This window comes from Phasianus colchicus, chromosome Z (genome assembly GCF_987193195.1).
Source record: "Phasianus colchicus chromosome Z, bPhaCol1.hap1.1, whole genome shotgun sequence".
NCBI classification, from domain to species: Eukaryota; Metazoa; Chordata; class Aves; order Galliformes; family Phasianidae; genus Phasianus; species Phasianus colchicus.
The window spans coordinates 59,418,751-59,441,607 of NC_143476.1; the positions used below are offsets into that span (position 1 = coordinate 59,418,751).

Here is a 22,857-nt window from a genome sequence, read left to right on the forward strand (position 1 = left end):
GACACAGAAATACTTCTGCAGGTATAATCTGTAGAAAGTATGGCAGGCATTTCCACCCTGATTTTCCTTCTCTCTTTACTTCAAAGTGAAAATATATTTTGAAAATTAACTTAGGAGATCTGTACTAATTTCTGTCTATCTACTTTTCCAATTACACAGGAGGTGTTGGTTGTTTTTTTTTTCCCCTTTTATGTGAGTGTTCTTGGGAAGGAATTTTCTCTGTTGACGTGCACTTGAGATGCACTTAAATACACTGATTTTTCTAGACTCCACACTAGCAAAGGTTCACCAGCTAAACATTCTGAAGCACAGAGAAGCCATAGACAACCATAAGCAGGAGGCATACTGAAGCCGCCTTCTTGTTCTTGAAAAATAGTGTTTTCTTCTTTTTTTATGCTCAAAGGCTTAAATGTTAAGTGATATTTACCCAAGTGATTGCCTCATAACATTGTAGGTGCAGTTATCTACCACTAATGAATTATGAATGTGTCTGGTGACCAACAACATATGCAATCAATTTTTAGTCTTGTAAAATGTGTGAGCATTTCAAGAAGGATACAAATTTGTGGTCTCATCCTGCTCCAAGTGAAACTCCTGCATATTTTTTATTGCCCATGTCAAAGCTTTGGTAATCTTTTCACTTAGGCATTGTGATGCCAGGCTTATTGTAGGTGGGTTGACTGGTGCATTTCCTAGATGTCAGTATGCAAATGATCCTCCTTTTGGTGCTAGTTTGAAGCAAACCCTGTAGTATTGCTGATTTACCAGCTATTTAAGATAATGTAATTTCATGGGAATCTTTATTATTTACAGGAAATTCATGCTGTGGTCTTTTTAAAAGATACTTGATTTACAAAAGAAGTGAAAAAAATATTAGCATTTCTACAGTAAAGAAGGGAAGTGACATACCCCAACAGCTGTTTAGTAGCATATAATTTAATTGTGGGGAAAAAAAAAAAAAAAAGAAAAATCAACTTAGAATTCTAGTGCTGACATACAGTGGTGATCTGCATAGACAGAATTTGTCTTTTTCAGTTTGTAACCAAGGAATGATGTCAGGGCAAAGAAGGCACTCATAGAAAAAACTGTCAGACCACTTGCAGGACTTAGCTACTTGTTTGCTGCTTCAGACTTTTCTTTGTCAAGAGTTACATTACATGCAGCAACCAGAGAATGGATCTGAACGGACCCAGGTTAAAAATCTGAGTAACCCAGATCTGTTCAGCCTGCGGAAAAGAAGACTGAGAGAGGATCTGATAAATGTTTACGAATATCTAAAGGGAGGTGGGAAGCAGATGGATGAGGCCAGACTCTTCTTGGTGGTGCACGGAGCGATAGATAGGACAAAGAGTAATGGCCTAAAACTTGTATATAGGAAGTTCTGTACAAACACACAGCAGAACTTCTTTACAATGAGGGTGATAGAGCACTGGAACAGGCTGCCCAGATAGGCCATAGAGTCTTCTTCTATGGAGATACTCATGACCTGTCTGGACACCTACCTGTACAAGCTGTAGTAGGGTTCCTACTTTAGCAGGGGGTTGGACTTGGTGATCACTTGTGATCCCTTCTGATCCCTGCAGTTCTGTGCTACTGTGATCTCTGTGTCTCTCATCAACATTGTGTTCTTTGCATAATTATTTTCATGTGCCGTGATGCCTCAAGATCAACTGCTATGTGTCTTTAAATTATTTGCCCAATGATAAAGTTATTTCAACAAAATATTAGTTCAAAATTGGAGGACATTTATAAGATAGAAGTGGAATTAAACAGGATGTAGATAGGAAAGGTTGCATTTAGCACACTGAGAGTTTTTTTCTTTAAGTGGAGAGATAAGCTGCATGAAGTGCACTTTGCTTACTGAATACTTAACCCTACACAAACTCTAAATTTTAAATATATTTTTGTGTTTTAAAACCCTGGCATTCTTATTAACTAATACATTTGTGCACACACACTCACACAGAGCCTTACTAATGAAACAGTAAGGAACTGCACTTTCACATTGGGTTGCCCTCATTACAAGTATTTCATAAACATGGAACTAGATCAGCTCTTATGATCTGTATTCGGACCAGTGAATTTGTTTATGTGGAATCTGTAAGATAAATGCATGGCAGATGCTTTAAGCAGGTAGATGGAACTTCCATGCAGACAAAGTAAGTAGAGTCAATACTGTCAGGCATTCAGGTATACAGAAATCCTTTTGTATCATAGATTGATGTGAGACACTTCTTAAATACTTTCTGCACCTGAGAAAGATAAGGCAAGGACATTAAGGGGAAGGGTCTGTTATGCTGTTCACCTCACAGTAGAATGTAAATGGGATTTCATTAAGATACTGTTCAGCCTCACAGTATTGTAGAAACCTTGTTACAAATAGCAAAATTTTTGTTAGAACAGCTACTAAAAATCAGGGTAAAGTAAGGTGCAAAAGTATGTCTTTCCAGAATGTTGCATCATTTTAAACTTTCTCCACAATTTATGATAACTTATATGATTCTTCCTCCAGAGTTCTTATGTATTCTTTATGTGTGCTCCTTCTTCTCCCATACTATGATCCCTTACACAAAAGCTTACTGCTTCCTATCTCTTGGAAGCTCTGCAAAACAGCCAGACAGATTGATTTTTCCATTAGTGCTATAGGCTGCTCCTATTAATACGTGAATAATATTTACTTGCTATATAATTAAATTGCCCAAACTGTGCTAAATGAATATCCTTGGTCTGGGGGAAACCCACAGAAGTCAGGAATAATATCTCTCAATATTACCCATAGTAACTTACACAGAGGTGTAACAAACCACATGCTTTAGTAGGAGGCAATGTTCCCTTCTTTCTGCATTGCGTTCTACGTGAAGAAGATCTCAAAGAGAGCAGCAGTATATCTCTGAGTGTTTCAGTGCCAGTTATAAAGCCATTAATTTATTTTAGTGCGTGCGTATTTTGTTTTTAAACTGTAATAGTGTTGCTTTAAGACTTAAGGAAGCAGTAGTGTAAATTATTCAAAACAATTCTACTACGATCCAATCCATTTCCTTCCCTGCTAATATACAATGCCCTCAATGGACGCTGTATTTTTTGTATAAATGCAAGAAATGTTATGGTAGGAACTCCATGGAAGGAATGTATAAAAATATCTCAGAACTCCTATTATCTGCAGATCATTGGTGCGGTAGAACTTAGTGGCACCTTTCAAACAGCTGTAGGAAATCATGCTTTACAGCATGCTTAAGGGCTTTAACATGTAAGCTGTCATCTGAATGCATGGGTAGCTATCCCCCAGCACGCAGGGAGCCAGTACGCGTTCTTCTTCTATGCAAGGTCTTTGGTTTCTTTTCTGCTCCTCTGTTTTCTGTCTGTCTTTCTTGGAGGAGTTTCTGAGGAAAACCTTAGGAAAAATTTCTCTCCCTAACACAGAGTGTAGTGCACATAGTGCCCCATTACGTAAACTTCTTTAGCAATACATTGTGAAGGTAGGATTACACTGGGTGGCTTCTGGAAAGTCTGGCCGCATTCTTTCAGAAACACTTTTCTGGCTAAATTTTTGCTTCGCTACACCCTTGCATATTTGTACCTACTTCCTCACAGGATCAAACAATGGCTACAATGTCTAGCCACTGCTAACCAGCTCCAGGATCTTTTTGCAGCCCTTCCCACCCTACCCCTGTCAAATTAAGGAGTAACAGATGTCCAACCGCAGTTAACGTTGATCCGCTTCTACCTACCAACACACCAGCTACTGTACTTCTGTCCTCTCTCCACTTTAAAATCCTGCCACTGCAGACTGGAAGGACAGCATTAAAGTTTTAAATTTTAGGTAAACCTGTGCTACCTTAATCTTCCCCTGCTCTTCTGGGTTTTTCCTGAGCCTGTCATGGTGTCATTGCTACACATATGCAAGTTAAATGCTTTTGGAAGAAAAAAAAAAAAAAAAGTAGAAAGATATTGTTAATAATTCAGATATACATCCTTGCAAGGCTGAGTGCTTAAGTTGATTGCTTTTGTGAAGATCTTTAAGGACCAAGTGTTCCATCACCTCAGTGAGTGTTAATGCTCTGTCTGTCTGTAAGAGCATGTGCTTCTCCTGGAATTTTACATCTCTCCCTTGAGTTACACTAGTTTCAAGTTGGAAACAGTAGTGATCCTGAGTAGTGATATGGATTAACTGAGTCAAGTGGGAAATTGACTCTTTGGAATAAGGACTAAATTCTACCTGAGATTTTCAGTAGCATCTATCACTTAGGTTCCATTTACTCTGACAGCAGCACTTTGAAGACATTGCATCTCATTATTGTTGAGGGAATGTAGGTAAAAGGCTTATGGAGTGTTTTGGCTAAGACATGTAAGCAACTGGGTGTTTTCAGACCCAAATGAGCACTTTTCAATCTGTGATCATCCTTATCACTGACCGGCATGCATGGGATTCTCTGTGATGGGATAGGAAACTACTGATGCTGGTTTACAACCTGACATCAACACCTATTTTGTTTTGTAAAAAGCACCCAAAAATTCAGCCAGGCTGAATTTTGGGCCAGATACTTATCTTCAGAGTTTCTTCTGACTTCTCTTATTACTTTACAAAAATAGATAGCTCTTTTAGAAGACATTTCCGATCTAGTTTCTTGAAGAACAGACATTTTCATGTTTCTTGAAAGTTTCCATTAATTTGAGTGTATGTATAAAAGATAGAAAGCTTACTGGTTTATTAATGCCCTTCAACACTTTATGTTATCAAGATAGTCTTTAACTCAGGGTAAAGAAACTTTTTTTTTCCTCCATCTCATAATTTAGAATGGCTAAAAGGATCATTTTTGAATGTGCCTAATAAAACTCACTCTTAGGCTGAAACATTGTATTCAGGCTCAAGCTGAATCCAGTCTTTACAGGCAACCTGTTAACCTCTAGGCAAGAAATAGGTAGAGTTGTAATGGGAATGCTGATGAGCCTTAATAAAGCCACTCTACTAAATGACATGATTTCATCTATGTATGTATACATATGCTGTGAGTATATTTCTCCCACTGTACACACAAGTGACATATGAATAAGACAGTATCACATCAAATACAGCAAATACAAATCATGTTGGTGCAGAGATTAAAAAGGTGTTGAGTATGATAAAATCTTTTATTGTAAAATAAGAATCCTATTTTGTAAGCCCTTCCTTCTTTTTGCAGTACAATTAATTACTGAGTTCATTAATTAATGAACATATTAGAGAAAGAACACCATTACTGACCAGTGGAGACCTGATATATTACTGAGTCAATAAACTATTGAACATGAAACAGGACCTTCCAGGAGAATTTTTTCCTCATAACCCACAAACACATATATTATTCCTGCATGATCAGCACTTCTTTGGTACCCTTGTATTTCACATTACTAATTCTTTTAATCACGCATACATACAGTGTTTTATAACCTAGCTAATGAGTAATTGGACAGGTGACATTGGGACTGAGACCCTGAAGTGTCAGGCATAATAGAGCAGGATATTTTCATCCCCCTGCAAGGTTTTTGAGAGTAAAAGGTAATAAAAGAACATATAGGATATGTAAAATTACAGTTCTATCAGAAATTTAACAGAGAAAGACACACTTTAAGTGGATAAATGAACTATAAATGGTTTTAAGTGACTGTATGATGCAGATAAATAAGAGGTAAGCCATATAAAACAACTTTGAACTTTTAAAATAGTAACAAGGAGTTTAGTTTGAGCGAGTTAGCATTGCATGTAATTTTCTTTAAATCAGTATAGTTAAGGTAATGCTTTTTTTGTACAGACGGAATGTATATAGGGGCTGTTAATTGTTTGGAAGAGACAAGAGCATTCATAATGCTTCAATACCACTGTGGCCGTAGGATCCAAGCATCCTTCCCCCACCTTAGCCCCCAAGTAAACATTGATTGCATCTAAATCTATAAGATATCTTTTCCTGGCAGCTCTGGTAGTTACTGTAGATCATTAATCTGTGAATGATCAGAATAAGCCTCTGTCTCAGAAATCTCCATGCAAATTACATCTAAATGCATGCTGTAGATTTATTAGTAGCAGTTTGAAGTGCACAGGTCATCATCTATACTATAAAGACATGTAAGTCTGTTGCACATTAAAAAACTTCCACTCTGTTTGTATTTGCTGTGGGCATAGCTAGCCACTCAAGTAAATCTGTTTAGTTTTTGAAGACATTTTGAAAAGGGAGGGGAGACCTTATTGAAGTGTATTATTTAAGCAAATCTCTTCACAGAACTGGAACTTTGGCATCAGTGCTTTGAAAGAATTCAATCTTTTGAAATGGAGGGAAATGCACATATTTTGAGTGCCACAATATAAGAATGACATAAAACCATTAGAAAGCATCCAAAGGAGGACTACAAAGGTGGTGAAGAGTCTGGAGGGGAAGACATATGGGAAGCAGCTGAGGCCCCTTGGTCTTCCGCTCGGAGCAGAGGAACTGAGGGGAGGCCTCATGGTGGCTACAGCCCCTCACCAGAGAAGTGGACGGTCAGGGCTGAGCTCTGCTCTCTGGTGACAGCAACAGGACCTGAGGGAATGGCATAGAGCTGTGTTGAGGAAGGGAGTTAGGAAAAGGCTCTTAATCAGAGGATGGTCAGGCAGTGAAACAGGCTCGTCAGGGCACTGTTATGACACCAAGCTGCCACAGTTCATGGAGCATTTGGACAGTGTTCTCAGGCATATGATTTTTGGGTGATCCTGTGTAGGGCCCAGAGTTGGACTGGTGATCCCTGTCTGTCCTTTTCACCTGAGGATATGCTGTTCTGTGATTCTGTGGCACATCTGACACATACAGAGTGTTAAGAGATGAAGGTATAGGAGAAACCTAAAATTCCAAAAGGAAAGTTATAATATGTACTATGGTCTGTTGCTATTATTGTGTCATCACTTTTCCCTATTTTAGGAACACATCAAATGAATAAATAAATGTGTAAATCACATAAACTCTTTATGATGTAGCAGAGTTGCACCCTACGGGATCCCCTATATGGAAACAATTTTTGGATACCATAATGGGGAGAGAACAGAGATATATAGTCTTCCTTTTTATATGCTTTTTATATGTTTTTGTTTCCTTGTTTTACATTTGGTTTTAATTAAGCTGAAATGCTGCTATGGGAAATCATCACTAGTAACATTTTCCTTCAAATAATTGATACCAAATCAGGAAGTTTGTGGAACACCTACTGAACACTCATCGTTGCACTTTTTTTGTTGTTTTGTTTTGTTTTGGTTGGTTGGTTTTTTTCTAGAGTAGAGATCCTTTCTTTAAAAGACTAGAAATTTACTCATCTTCATAGGAAAAAAGGATAAGTTATTATTGAATAAGCTTTTTTTTTTTTTTTTTGTCCTTGCTAAGGGAGACTGATAAATGTTTTTGAAAGAAAACTAATCCTTACTTAAAAGAATGAGCAATGCAGTGCTTGAAGGCTGATTGTTTCTGTACAGTACCCTTCTAGCTCTCACAATAAATTTGTACAAGGGGGGAGAACATTAATATGTGTTTTCTGTTTCTTTTTCCAGGCCATCCGCTGTACACTGGTAAATTGCACGTGTGAATGTTTTCAGCCAGGGAAGATTAACCTGAGAACCTGTGATCAGTGTAAACATGGCTGGGTGGCACATGGTAAGAAATGTCTGTTCTGGACTGATCTTCCCTATTCTGTTCTTTGTTCCTGATCTCTGTAAATGCTAAGTATTGCAGTGATACAGACAGCAGTGGTATCTATTTCTCTGAAAAGGCGTGTATGTGTGCTCTGGGTTTCTGCAAGTGTGTCTATACTTTTTTCACATCAATTTCTAGCATGGAAATATGATGGACTGGAAATATTATAGATTACTCTGGCAATAAGTACCACTGGAGTTGGTACCTAATTTGAGCTTGTGTGCAACTGAAAAGTGTATTCTGACCTCCAGAAAGTTATCTGGTTGTAGCAGATCTTAGCAGAAAGGCAAAGGATTCGTAGTTTGGTTGCACAGCAGAGTTTATATTGAAAATTAGCATTGGCCAATAAGCTGACCCAATGGAAATTCAAATGTACCAATGTCAACCTTTCAGAGCTTGGATATCAGTAAAATCAGTGTATCCAATTTGGCTCAATGAATCAGTTGTTGAATCTCTCTTCCCTATATTTAAATAGATGACAAAAGAATGGAGAGATTCAAATCCCCCTAAAAGGCAACAAAACACACTCCATAGGTCTTAGTTTTTACTTACGCTCCACTATTTTGTGTATTTGTTTTGTCATTTTCTTGACAGTCTGGATTAAAATATGTTTAAGAGAAAGAAACAAAGCCAGAAAAAATGAGGAGAAAAGTAAGGAGAACATTTAACATGGTTTAATTGAAAAGCAAAACAAAACAAACAAACAAACAAACAAAAAACAGGTAAGTTTGAAAAAGAAAAAAAGAGACAGCACAGAAAGATTAAACATATTTGCAGAAGAAATTTGAGATTTTTTTCTTATTGTCCAGGCTATAAGCTAGCACAGTCTTCATTCTTCTCTTCTACGAGAAATTCAGTGGGTTACACTTAATAAATTTTATTTTATTTTTGTAAAACCTGGATTGGAAGGCTAAGTATACCTCACATGCACTTGATCTCTGCTTATTTAGTACATGATTTTGAGTATTTTGCCTGAACTTTCTGAACTAATGTAAGTGTGTATGCTCAGCAAATTCAACAGCAACAAATGCTAGAGAAGTTTGTAAAAGATTCACACACTTGGAAAACAAATCAGGAATGTGGGTACAAAGCAGTTCTATGTCACTTTGTTGTTGTATGTACAGCAGGCCTAATGGTAGCCTAACACCACCAATCTGGTAGTTGGTTACAGATTTGCTATGTACTAAATTCTGCAGGGACACTGCCTGTTTTCACTCCTCTTAATTACTGGAAAGAAATCTTTAGTCACAGTATAACCAGGCTCACATTTATTGGAAGGACCTCTAAACCTCACAAAATTCTGGAGCTCAGGCATGCTTCAGATTTTGTGCAGAATCAGCAACTGAGGCTTTGCTGATCCATGGGTAGGGAAGGCTCACCTAGGTATTTTCCAGTATGTCCTCCTGTTGAGTAAAAGGGGGTCAGGCACTTGGATTCTCGCACATAAGTATCCCAGTGTTTATTTTTAACCAGTACATCTCAGAAGATGATGCTCAAATTTTTCTATAAAGTACCTCTCTATTAAGTTGTTGAATTAAAAATTGGAGTGTATGAGAGTTATCTGAGATAACCACAAGGCTCTGCTTTACAAGTCCAGGATGTCAGAAGGTGAATGTAAGAATCAGGGATGCACCACTCTTTCCCATAATTGAGTACTTAACATTCCTAATAGAAGACTTAATACAGTTATATATTATTGCAAAGCACTTGTTTTACTACAGTGCTGCATGAAGAATGCTCTGCTATATTTTTCCTTAATGCTTTGTGTATTTACATTTTGTGGTAGAGCAAGACTTGTCACATGTATGTTTCATGTACTTCTCAACTCACAGGCATTTAAATTACTTTCCAGAGACTTTGATGAATCCACTTCAGTTTTTGATCTAACTGTTTTCCAGAATACTGAGGACAACATTCAGTAATCTGAACAATTCAGTGCACTGTATCACCTGGGTTTTAAAACGACTGAATCAGGCTGCTGTTCAGAAGTGATTTTCTTTAAACCATTAACACTGCGCTTTCGGAAGATGTTCCTTGAATGCAAATAGAATTTCCTACTACTTTAATTAAAGGGTTTCCTTCTGATTTTTATTAATGAATTTCAACTCAGATCCTTGACACATGATGTAGTGCTTCTCTGAATGTAATTATCAAAGAATAGGTGTTTCCAACAGGAAGTACCATGCTTATTCAGTTCTGATAACCTAGAATCATAATTACCCAAACAGATCAAAAATAGCTTAGAACTGCAATCTTCTCACGCTCTACTTGACACATCTGTGCTGAATTAATGCATATTAATAGCTGCCATTTGAAATGTTGAAATTCTTGGAGTGCGCAGGAAAGGGCACAAAGCCCCCGCAGTATTATTGCACCTTGCAGCTGCTGGCCTGTGTTATTTTTGTATATATTTTTTCCTGTTTCTGTTGTCTTTCTTATGTTTTTCTTCACTCACCTGAAATGAGCTGCACACTTCTTGAAAGGAAAGGTTCCCTGCAAGTTCAGTATTTTCCTGTTTGGAGGTGCCAGAGTAGGATGTCAGTATATGAACAGATTCATCAGAGGAGTTCTTTTGTGGCAAGATAAATGATTCTGTTGGCAATAGTCCAGCTTATAAAGTTTTGACCACGCACCCTTCTGCTATAGCGTTAACCCTACTGCCAGTGTCTTCAAGGCTGACGCCAAAAACTGCAGAGTATCTCAGCATTCTCAAGAACTGCTGTGAATAATAGGGGATACGTTATTTCTACTGTGAATCTCTGGATGTTTTAAAGGATTCAGATAAATAGATTGTTCTATTTTTTTTTTTTTTACCTGCTGAAGTCTCATTTTCATATGGTCAGCTTGAATGGAGATTTATTTTCTAAAAAAAAAGCTGAATGGTTTAAATTGGATAAACCATTTTCTAGACCTCAAACAGATGATTTTATGCTTTTTTCCTTCAATTTTTTAAATGGTTAATATGCTTGGTATAATCCACATGGTGAAAATTAAAATCTTGTTAGAATGTTAATAGTAATTCTTTTCTAGTGCAATTGATTTTAGCACAAGCAATTGCTGCTTTGTGGCCTTTAAATAGTGTCAGAGTAAGATGACTAAATAAAAAATAGTCAAGACTTTCTTGATTGAATATTTTTGTCTCCTGGTATTTTGTTGTTTTACAAGTAGTATGCTATTCTGTATGAATGTAGTAAAGACACTTCACTCATTTTGGCACAAAAAAGCCTACTTACTTAGATAATATTGGAAACAATGAGAAAAACAAATCTTGCCACCCACTTTTCATACTAAATGTATTTTAGTCTACTATAAAAGAAATAAAGCAAATCTGCAGTCTAAAGATGTTGACATCATTAGCTTTACATTTTGGTTTTTGTGTCATTGATGTCAGAATAACAATGACTGCACTGCTAATAAAAACACATTTTATACCTGGTACAGCTGATCAAAAGACCCAATGCAGTATCAATAGGAAATAGTGTCTACTCTTTGTAACCATTTTGCTTCATTGAAGGATGTTGAGGTGGAATGCATCACAGTGCATTAAAACTATTATGACATTTGTTCTACTTCTTTTCGTTTCTGTATCATAGGCTTTGCAGAGATTTCAAAAATACGCAATATAATAATTCAGCTAACCTGTCTAAAATCAGTGTCATGTTGTTTCCAGGAAAGTCAGTGATGTGAAAATCTAGATTCTCTGTCTTACCCACAGACTAATCACTGGCAACATCAGCATGACTTTCAATGTTTTTATTGCAATACGCATTCTCAGACTATCTGAATTTCACACCATTCAGTCTGCTCTGGACAGTGAGATATCCTGTGAACATTTTTGTTGTCTTCCTTCTTCTTGCTTCTCTCAGAGCAATCTGGCTCTTAATTCTCTATTGATCTTTGCTATCTTTCCCTCTACACCATGCCCATCGGCCCATAGTACCTCTGTGAGGTATACCTCACGGTATAAGCTACATATGCCCCCATCTCCAGCCAGAGACTTCCCCAGGCCTTTTTCTGAGTAACTTCATGATCAAGTTCCTTTATCTTTCATTGCATTGACTAGTAGATTTCAGTGCACAGGGCAAATCCATCAGCCTTTTCCATCTTAAAATCTGACACCTGGTGAATGCTCATGGTCAGAATCTCAATACCTTTCATCTTAGAAGGAGCTTTCCAGCTACCAACATTTGTATAATGCATGTGCTGACTTGCTGTAAATTAGACTAAGAGCCAAAACAATGGTCTCCAACAGAAAATGGAGACTGTGCTGTTGTAACCCCAAATGTATGATGTGACTGAAACTGCTTCCTTCTTAATGGCAGAGTGGTGAATTCTACGTTCTAAAGTTGTCAGGTAATGGAAAAGTGAAATGAGAGAAAATGAAAGGAAGGCAGGAGCAAGTAAATAAAGAAAAGAGAAAGAGAAATCCTGTGGAAATGTGAGAAATTGCATCTCTTATTCTGAGTAGCTGAAAGGACTAGAACTGGGAAAGTGGTTTAGATTTTAAATGTATACTACATGGGAATGAGAGAGAAAGGAAGAGGAGCACTATGTTGAAATAAAAACCAGCAGGGTTCCTGTGTTTGTCACTGTTCAAAGTTGCTAAGTGAAAGAAATCCAGGTTTGCAAAGTCAAAGGTCACTTCTAACAATACAAAACAAAAAAGCAAAAGCAGAATATGTCATACATCTTAGAGTCTCTATAAGCTGGCAGAAGGGCCATGTTACTCTTTTCTTAAAAACTGGAAAAAGAATAGCGAATCAACACTGAAAAGTGAAAGGGAAATATAATCCTATCATTATTATGTAGTGGTTAAAATAGATAGGTTATTTTTGTAGTGTTCCATAATATTTTAGGAAGAGTCACAGCCTTAGCATACCAAGCATACTTTTTGCTTTGTTTTCAGCTTAAGTTAATTCTATAAAATGCTTTAATATGACCTGAGAACATAAAGTTGCAACCTTGGGGGGTTTTACATAGACATTTTTGGCAAATATCTTAATTAATTGATATAATATTAATTAATTGATATAATATTAATTAATTGATATAATATCTTAATTAATTGATAAGAAAGGCTAACTCTTCATGGCTTTATAAGCAAAACTATTTTAGGTCTTGTCTGTCTTTTCTTGTGCTTTACTAACAAAATCCTTTTGACCCATCTGTATTAGCTTCCTCCTGACCCTGAAGAGTGAGATGTATATTTCATTACTCAGTTTATTCCAAGAAGTTTACCTAGTTCATTACTGGTAAACACTTTCTCTGAGTCCCTCCTCCAGCTTGTGCCTTCCCTTTTTCTTCCATTCAGCAGCAATTCCCAAAGTGGTCAGTGAAGCTCTGAGAAGATGCTCTCTATTATCCTGGGGGCACTGGGATCCACAAATCTGGTTTTAAAGTCTGCTACACTGGTAAGAATGATGTAGTGTAGGGTTTTCCTTAGGTTACTCTGAGATGACTCTTAATGCAAGACAAGCTGAGGTAAAAACAAAAGAAAATAACCAGGCATTAGGGCATCGAAGAAAAAATGCATTATTTCAAAGATCTATTAGTCATAAGTAACAGAAAGGAAATAGTTGCTCCAAGATCAAGTAATAAAGCTTTCTTTTCCATTTTTCCATTCAATGTATGCATACATATCTATATTGTCAGGGGTTTATTCCTTGTACAAATTCAGCATCCTCAGGTGCTGAGGAGGGCTTTCCTTGGGAGAAAACCACAGTCCCTGAAACACATATGTTGACACTCATCTCCTTGGATTTCTTTCAGAGTCCATTCAGATTAAAATCTTTTTTCTCTTCTTCCCTGCCACTCTCAGGAAATCTTGATTCTTTAATCAGTCAGGAAGAGATTAGATCTTTCTCCCATGAATCTTCTGGTACATGGTCCTGGGTTTGAAAATGCTAATGTCCCTTGGACACTGTTAGATGACCTTAGCCCCAAACAGACTTTAGGCCATCGAGTAAGGACTGCCTGAGAGCTTGGTAAGCCCTAAGCAGAATTGACCCATTCTGTAGCACAGTATTCTTTCTTGCTAGACTGTACCATATTCACATCCCAAAGTGAAGTCCTTTCTCACTTCGAACATTTTATCTTATGAAAATCTTTTAAGTCATTAGTGATATTTGTAGTCTTTTGGAACTGGGATGAAAGCCATCAGACGCACATTGGGAACTCTTATTTTCAACCAACACCGTGCCAGTCAGATTGCTTTTCGTTGGTAACTGATTTGAAGGTAACTTTTCTCAGCCCCTTTTTGGAATGCCACAATGCTGTATTCCATGTCTGCATGTCACACAATACATATGTACCTGTAGAAAGACTTTTTGTACAAAGGCTGAATTCTATGGCTGGGAATCCCCGGGCATCCTGGAGGGCATCCTGCCCTCTTGCTCTGCATACCTGTCCTTGCCACCTTGCTGTAGGTATACTTTACCAAAAAAGTGTCTATAAAAATAAGCAATGCTCTGTAATAGTTAAAAAAGAATTGTCATTATTTCTGCTTTTGTTCTCTCTTTTGTGGGGGATAATATTTATTTCATGCATGTACTAAGTAATTCAGATAGACTCAACGTTTTGGGCAAGAATAACTTCTTTGCACAAGAGAATGGTGTTTTGAGAATGAAATCAGAAATCTGATCATTAAAGATATAAATTTTCTCTGTACTTGCCAATTCTGTTTCTGGTTACATAAACTGAGAACACAATCTTTATTGTTTAAGTCTTCTTTATCCATTGCCATTGTTGACTTACTTTTGCAACTCTTGCTTGCCAGCACCTCAATCTTCCTGTCTCTGAAGTATGTACAAGGCCATTTTATAGCTTTTAGCTACCTAGACTAGCTTTAAAATGTCCAAAAAAGGTTAGACTGAGGGTGTCACAGAAGAGCAAGATACTATCATTCAGTGATTACCTGAAATGACTTTTTACAGAGAAGGCTTCATCTCTCTCTTTTTTTTTTTTTTGAACCAAATAACATGGGATAAAATGCTAGGAAATGTCTTGGATATCTTGTCCTCTCTTCCAAAGTAGAGAATCTGTTAAGGAAAAAAATAGACTTGTTATATGCAAAATAGAGCAAAAGCAAAAGAAAGAGTGATTTTTATCAGCACTTGAAATCCCATAAATTCTATAAATAGCAGAGATAGCTTCTTGGAAAAACAGTCAGTGGAACATTTGATCTTATCCCATTAAATGTCATGATGGGAAGTTCACTACATGGCGTAGCATCAGTATAGGAAGGAAAAAGTGTCTGGAGCTGGCTATTTGATTCTCACATGAGCAGCATAAATCCTGTGCCACCCGAGGGTACAAATCACAAGCAGATTTCTGGGGCAGCAGTGGTGACATTGTTTCTCTGACATGCATCCACAAGTCTCCAGCATATTTAGGTGATGGTACCTGCATACTTGCCTCCTTTAACACTATGCTACTGCATATGAACTACAGTGATGTGCTAACCACTATATCATTTTATTACACTTTATTACATCATAAATTTTTATATCTTCTTAACGATCCTACAAGAAGCTTAATTGTTTATAGGAACATCTTAATTAACTAGAGTTCACTAGGTTAAGCAGAACACAAATTGGAAGAGTTCTAAGTGAAACAAACCTTACTATTCCATTTCACATAGCTTCACAAGGTTAAAATGGAATCTGACTGCAAGAATAAAAAATTCATACTGCTTTCAGATGCTACTAAGTAATGGTAATTCCATTGGTAACTTTACCTCAGATTTTTGTTGTGCAAATGTGAAACTCAGTGGAAATAAACTTTTTTACTTCCTAGGAAGAAATTTGTCTGTAGCACCCTTATATATTACTTTGCTATTCCATTTCTTTCTTGGTTTTAGAAAAGGTTATACAAGAAATGTATAATATGAGTTCCAAAGACCTCTCTTATTGTGGTCTAATTGTTACAATCAAATTTTCTGAATTGTATTAACAGGAGATTTGTGAAATGGTTTGAATTTGTGAGATACTTGAATTTTATTGCTGTTCTTCACAAATGTGTTATTTCATTGAGGGGCTGTGGTGAGTAAGATTTGTATTATCAGTGGCAGAACTAGCTGTATGAACCTTGTATTCCAAGGATGTGAATATCAGCCTGGAGAAGTGGTAGAATATCTCTTATTGTACATGTAGGTCATTCAAGCTGACAGAGCCCTAGATAAACTAATTTAAGATTTTCTTTTCAATGAGATGCTGCATCAAGCAACCTCCATAAATCCTTTCCAACTTTTCAACATACTTCTAACATACTTTTCTATAAGCCTGTGAATAAGACAATGTAAGTTGGAGTTTGTATTAAGATGGAAATCCTCCAATTCCAGATCACCAATCCAGGACACCGAATGTGCTGCTGTCACACTGTATACAGTGTGTCAACCAAATGCTGTTAGTCCAGTTAAAATACATGTTGGCCCCAATTCCACTATTAATAAGCAGAGATCCTTATGAAGGTGTTAATGCCTGATAGGAAGGAAGCATTGGAGTTTCAAGACTAAGAGATAGGAAAGATCAAATGTAAAGGCTAGCCAAGGTAATAGTAGTACACTGTCAGTCCATGTTTCAAGGAGCATCAAGAACTGGGCTGTCCAGCAAGGGGATCTGAACTGGAAGCCCAGAAAACTGCAACAGTGATCATGCCTGTACCAGTGGACCCAATACCCAGAATCTGATCACAGTGTGTAAAACCAGGTACTGCTAGTAGAGTGTATCCTAGCCCGAGACATGGTTGAGGGAACAAGTCAGCTCAAGGATTCATACAAAGGCTCCAGTCATGAACAAGAAGGTGAAGTCAGAGGCAGCATTGGAGACCAGAATGTGAGGGTCATGCAGAAGACACACCTAAGGTATAGCTTAGTTAGGGAATGAAGGTCACAGCCTTGTTTACCCACAGTAAGGAGGGGTTTTGGACCCATGGAGTGCAGTTGCAGTGTGATGTCTGGAGGGTATGGCCAGCAGAGTGAAGGTCAGAGTTACTGTCTCTAGCAGAGACAATGGATGATACTGACACACAAAAGAGCAGCTGTATGCTGGGACCCTCCAGTAATTCATCTGTGTAAGGGTAATCATCAGTTCTGAAGTCTTCCTTCACACATGCAGAAATGTGCACTCTGACAGAGGACTGCAAGTCCTGCAGAAGAGAAGAGGCTGTGTCTCATCTTCCTTATCGTGGTCCCCATAGTCAGGTGTCTTCTTTTATGCAGTGTGACCTATCAGGTAGTGTCTAGTAGCCCAGATGTTTTTCTGGGAACTCAGAATGAAAATCTTTATTGCTTGTTCCTTTGAAGGCGTTAGAACACATTAGTTATCAACAAGGAGGAGACTGCTACCTTTTTTATTTGAGGGTCAATTCTGAGTCTTTAAAATGGTTTTCCAATATAGATGCAACTACACAGAGTTAGATCTAACTTTCATTTTGCAGGAAGAAATTAGGAGGAATTGTTGTGGGGTGGTTTGTTGTTCTTGCTGTTCTTTTTTGTTGTTGTTATTATTTTTTGTTTTTATATAGGAAGAAAAAATAAAAGAAAACACCTGTTTGGCTTGCAGGAGTTGGCCAGGGAGGCTGTTTTCCCTACGTGACAAAAGCGACCAGAACAGGGCCCCTTTAAAAAAAAAAAAAAAAGGATTTTTTTTCCTCCTATTTCATGTGAGCATTGGCAGGAACTCTGACAAGCAGTTCTTCATATTTTATTATGTTCTTGTCTGGCAGAATCTCTGTCAGGCAAAAACCTTGTCAGCGGAAAACCTGTCGTAGGATCAGAGGAGACAAAAACAGGTGTCACAGAGGCAGTCAAAACTGAAGGGAAAAAAAGATTAGGCTAAAGAGAGAAAGGCAGACAATTACATTAATGCCATTGCTTTTATCTTATAGATGTGTGTTATTATCTCGGGGTGCTGAGTGCGCAATTGCCTCAAAGAAAAGTAGACAGGAGACAAGGGGAAACTTGATAGTTATTAACTGAAGAGGCAGTGTGTCAAAGCTGGATGGGGTTCAAAGTTTTGCAAAGGGATAAAAAAAAATTGCAGACGGCAAGCAATGTCTGTGAACAAACTGTGGTTCCGCTTTTGGCTACATAAACTGAGCAACAATCTAAGTGTTTCAACTTGGAATCAGATCATAGGCAGAAAAATTAATGAAAGATTTCATTCAAACCTTTTTTAATAACATTTATTTTGTGTACATGCAACTGAAGCGCTGGGTTTTTGTTTTTTTGATCTGTTATAAAAATGTTGTTAGAGCATAAGACGTGGTGAGGCATGAAGACATTTATCAGTTCAGTTGCTGTGTTGTTTGGGTTTGAAATACCTATTATCAACACATGTTTAATTTTAAAATGCAATTAAGTGTCCTTTTATTAAGTGTGAACATCTGTACATGCAAGCTGTAAATTAGGAGATCACATATGTGTTCCTCTGTCAGAGACTAAATGCATTTACCAAATGTTTTCCATTTTTAGCTTTTAAATACAGTACAAGGTAGAAGGAAATGTTTTTGCCTGTGAATATGTGCTATTTCCTCACCTTCCGTCATCTCTTGAAACTTAGTGAATTTTCATCTTCAGTGTGGATAAAATTGTGAAGGGAATGAAGATAGAGTAAACTGGAATCACCAATGGATGCCATGTTGTAACTGGTGCTTACATCCAGACAGAGCAGGATGTTCATCCACGCTTATAGATGTTAGTGTACCCCCTCTTTGTGCTTGTGCCAAGGGATGAATGGGATAATTTCCTACATAGTAAAAATGTTTCAACCATTCAGTGGGCACTGGGAAGTTTTTTTCACTTTGGTCATCTTCTAAGCACATTTCTGAGGAACTTTTTTTTTTTTTTTTTTTAACCTATAAAATATACCGCAATACACCATGTTGCAGGTGGTATTAAATCTACATCCTAAGGGAGGCTAACTTAGACCACCTATAATGACTGCAGTAGTGTCTCTCCAGCATTCGGTCGATCATAGCCTACTATCTTTTCCTGAAAGGATTTGCTGTTTTTTTCTTTGTAGCATGAAAAGAAGAAAATCTGAACTCTGAAAAATGTAAAGCTGTCTGTGTTCACCAGTAAAACCAACAGCAAACTACAGTGCTCTGCAACGCCGTTAACAGTACAATATCTATTTTACTGTATTCTGCATGCCATATTCCTGCTGTAGTACTATGATTTTTTTTTGTATGTTGGTATCATGTATTTAATCTGTACCAATTTCGATTTCTGCTGATGAAGAAAGTGGCCCACTCACTCAGATTAAAAATGTCTAGGAAATGCTTGGTTGTTCTTGGAACAGACTACAGAAAATATCTTCTTTATCTTCCCATTGACCCTTGAACCATAGTAATTTGGAAATATGATGGTGTTTTTAAAATTACTATTAAAATTAAAATTATATATGTGTGTTTGCATTCAGACTGTGTCCCTTCTTTGTAAATTAGAGAGCATGCAACAAAATCAAGAGTGAGAAAATTGCTTAGGCCAGATTTGGAGCTGAAATGTAGTAAGGTTAATAATGACCACCAGTATATTATAACATACTGACACTCTTCCGTGATGTTCTGAGGTACACAGCCAGGCAGATCAGCTGAGAATAAGGATTTTCAGTACACCTTTTCATTCCTCCCCAGAAAACCTAAATATTTATCTAACAAAAATAGAAAGATGAATATGCATTAACAACTCCAGCTGCATCAAAAGTAGAATATTTAAAACCCTTTTATACTCAGTGAAGGCAAAAGATTATGCTTTTGCTTTACATACTCAAAAAACAATATGAGAGCTTTAAAGTACAAAATTAATCAGTTTCTACTTAAATTTCTTTTACTTAACAAAACTGGCTTTTAATTTGGATTACCTTGTTGAAAGACAGGGTCCTAGATCAGTTTGCATAGCTCAGCCTACGAACTGGTCATAGTGTTAATAAAATTAAAGATTTTGTCTTTATTTTCTGTAAATGCTTTAGTCTTTCTTTATCTTTTTTTACTTAATCTCCTTTAAATTGCACAGCATCCCAAAACTCCAGTAAAATATAGATGGTAAAGTAAGTCCCCCCCTTCTGGTTTTATTTCAGGTTAAGCTTTTGTTTGAGTCAGGTAGCTAACTCAGGTGCTTAAAGTAATTGAGACATTACTCCTGTGAAGTGATGTGTAGTTCTCAGTATCCTCTGTTCCTTTATACAACCCAAACCATTCTATGATAACTATTTCTGAAAAGGGGATGGCAGGCAAGCTGATCTTGCAATTGGATTAGTTTGGCCTTTTGCTACCTGGACTTTGCACTCAGCAAACATAATACTTTTCATTTCAGCTACCATGAGTGCCTATGTAGAAATCTCCAACAATAACAAACTGAAGCTTATTGAAACCCTGCAGACAGGAATATTCACTCCTTCTAGGTCTTAGGGTTATTTGGCTGTGTACTGTTTGCAAAAACAGGATTAGCAAGAGTAGTGCACTAAGACCAAGATACAGGTAGTGTCTACCCTTGTTTCTTTGGCAACAAATAGCCTGAAGATTGTGCACACATGCAATAATATGTAAATGTGTTCGTGCAGAAGGACGTAGCACCAAGGAACATCTCATTGGGTCTTCTGTGGCTTCTTAAAATTGCTGTCTGCAGCAATGAAATCACAGTAGGAGTTTAATACTTGAATGCAGAAAGAAAAGTGTTTACCTAGGAATGGCAGGAGGCTGAGGAAAATCCTGAACCAAATCCTAAATGGACAGGTATCTTCTAAAACCTGTGATTAATACAGATCATAAAAGGGTTATGGGGCATCTTCAATACTTCAGAATTAGGTGAGAAAAGTAGGAAATAAAGATTCCTAATTCCTATACTAATAACGCAGTTAGTAATTTTTGGATTTTGAAGGCAGTCTTCTATATCCAGTTCTTTATTAGCCTTTTTTGTCCCCCTTTTCTTTCAGTAGTTAAAATTTCTGAAACACGTATATGTATATATATACTTGTAGTTCATCTTCACTGAAAGTTGCTGCGGTAAAGCAAGGTTTTTTTAGGCTGCTACCCCCAAAATTAAAAGATTTTTCCTTTCTTCCTGTGTTTGTGAACACCTTTCTGCTCACACTAATATAGTAGCTATCAGACTGTTAGGCTGTTGAAAGGCAGCTGCTTTAATTGAAGCACTTCACTGAACCCATCATAGTCAGTTTCTGAAGACTGCATAGGTTGCAGTGAAAAAGTCACAAACATGTTCAGACTTTTCTGGGTGAAATTTTAAGCACACTAAAAACCTAAACATGAGTAATAGCTCATGCTGCACCAGGAAGGGACTTATAATGTGTGGTTTATGATGCTCAAGCAGTGATATCTTCTTAATAAGGACATTTCTGTTTATGTCATTTTTCAGGTATGATAAAGCTCATTCTTTTACATAGCATGTTTCATCTTGAAGTCTCCTAAGCACTTATGAAATCATACAGTGCTGTAGATAATGTTGAATTTGTTCACCTGTGAAACACAGCACTGTTCATATAGGAATCAAACCAATAATTTAGAACAGAAAATGGTGAGGAAATGTGAAGTTAGATGGATAATTCAGGACAGCAGAATTCAACTATCTACTCTCAGATTTGTCAAGAAAGTTAAAGTTAATACTCTTGTCCTTACAGAAAGAGCAATGAAGTGGAGGTCCTCTTTTTTTCTTTTTTCTGTTTTTTAGTTTCTTATCTAAAGGAGCTAGTGTCCTCTTGAATCCTCCTAAAATGGTGTCATTACTTTGTTAATTATACTGCAGAAGAAATCGGGAGTACTGCAGAATAAAACCTCAGCTATTTCCTTAGCAATCTCTTCACTGTAAGCATATGATAAAAGAAGAAGAAAGAAAAATCATTGTGAAAAATTGCATTCTCCTGCCAGGTGCAAAAGTTTTCAATAGTGATCCATAAGAACTTCCTCCTTTTGGCACAAGTGAATCTAATTTCACTATTTCACTTCACATAAAACTTTTCTTCTCTCTCTCTTTTTTTTTTTTTTTGCCTGTAGCGTGGGGTCTGCCTTTATTTTGCAAGTGTTCTGGTTCACACCCATGCAAAAACATATGCTTTGTTGTATTGTAAATTATACAGTTCAGTGCATACCCTGACTTGTCCTTTAAAAGAATAAAATGCACTGCTTTTATTTGTTTATTACATAATGTGCAGAATAAAGCCACAAATCAAAATTGGAGATCATTTCACTGTCACTTGGAATGTTAATCCAACACATGACTAGTTCTTATTTTGTGTGTGTACGCCTTTTGAGAATCAGATGTCTATAGATAGTATTACTTGAAAACAGATGTTTTTGATAAATGGAGTAGTACAGGACATCTTGTAAAAATTTCTGTCTGTTGTTCAACCAGTACATACAGTCATTGGAAGGACCTTTTTTTTATTATTTCTTCTCTTCTAAAGCATCTTGATCTTTTTTAGGCCATTATTCTCAGAGTGGTCTCATTACATGCAGCAGGTAAATTGTCCACGGAGTTTTGTGACCTCATTCTAGCTATTAGCTTTATGATCGAGTCAGTAGTCTTTAGATCCAGACATTTTGACAGCACTCTGACAAGGGCCAAGCTAGAATTGTCGTCTTAAAGAAATTAAGCAAGCCACTTTTCTTCTTTAGGGGAAAGAACTTGCTTTTTCTCACTGTAGGCATATGATAAAAGGAAACAAACTTAGTCAATTACTTTTACATACACACCTGCATACAAGCGTCTCGATCTACATGGCAAAAAAGTTAATTTTCTGGATTTTTCTAACTGAGTAGTTCAAAGACACATTTGTTACGGTTGTATCAAAGTAACCAAGTTACCAGAAAAAAAAAAAAAAAAAAAGTAAAAAAACAGGTAAAAGAAAATGTAAGAAAGTATTTTCCCTGTTTATGCTTCAATCTAATCCCACTCAGTAGAACTTGTAAATAAATCATTCCCATATCATGAATCCCATATAGCAGAAGTGCTTTGGAGAAGTCCTTTTGGAAGAATAATTCCATCCTTCACATTCTGCAGTATAAATGTCCCGTAGAGAGACGTAGGACTGCAGTCCCTAGGCTTGCCAATTCCTTATCTTTTTTGAAAGTTAAATTAATATTTAAAGCTATTTATTCAAAGTTGACTTAACCACTAGAATAGGAAAGATCAGACAAATCAGTTGCAAGAAATGAA

General features: G+C 36.9%; 1 protein-coding gene across 6 annotated transcripts in view; it reads left to right on the forward strand.

Annotated features, from left to right (window-relative positions):
* The window catches only part of BNC2 (basonuclin zinc finger protein 2), a 341,707-nt gene that overhangs the window by 219,942 nt on the left and 98,908 nt on the right, over positions 1-22,857 (forward strand). For all 6 annotated transcript variants that reach the window (XM_090132613.1, XM_090132612.1, XM_031609950.2 and 3 more), the window contains one exon: positions 7,547-7,649. In XM_090132613.1, coding sequence (XP_089988739.1) covers positions 7,547-7,649 — 103 coding nt within the window. The remainder of the gene's footprint in view (positions 1-7,546; positions 7,650-22,857) is intronic.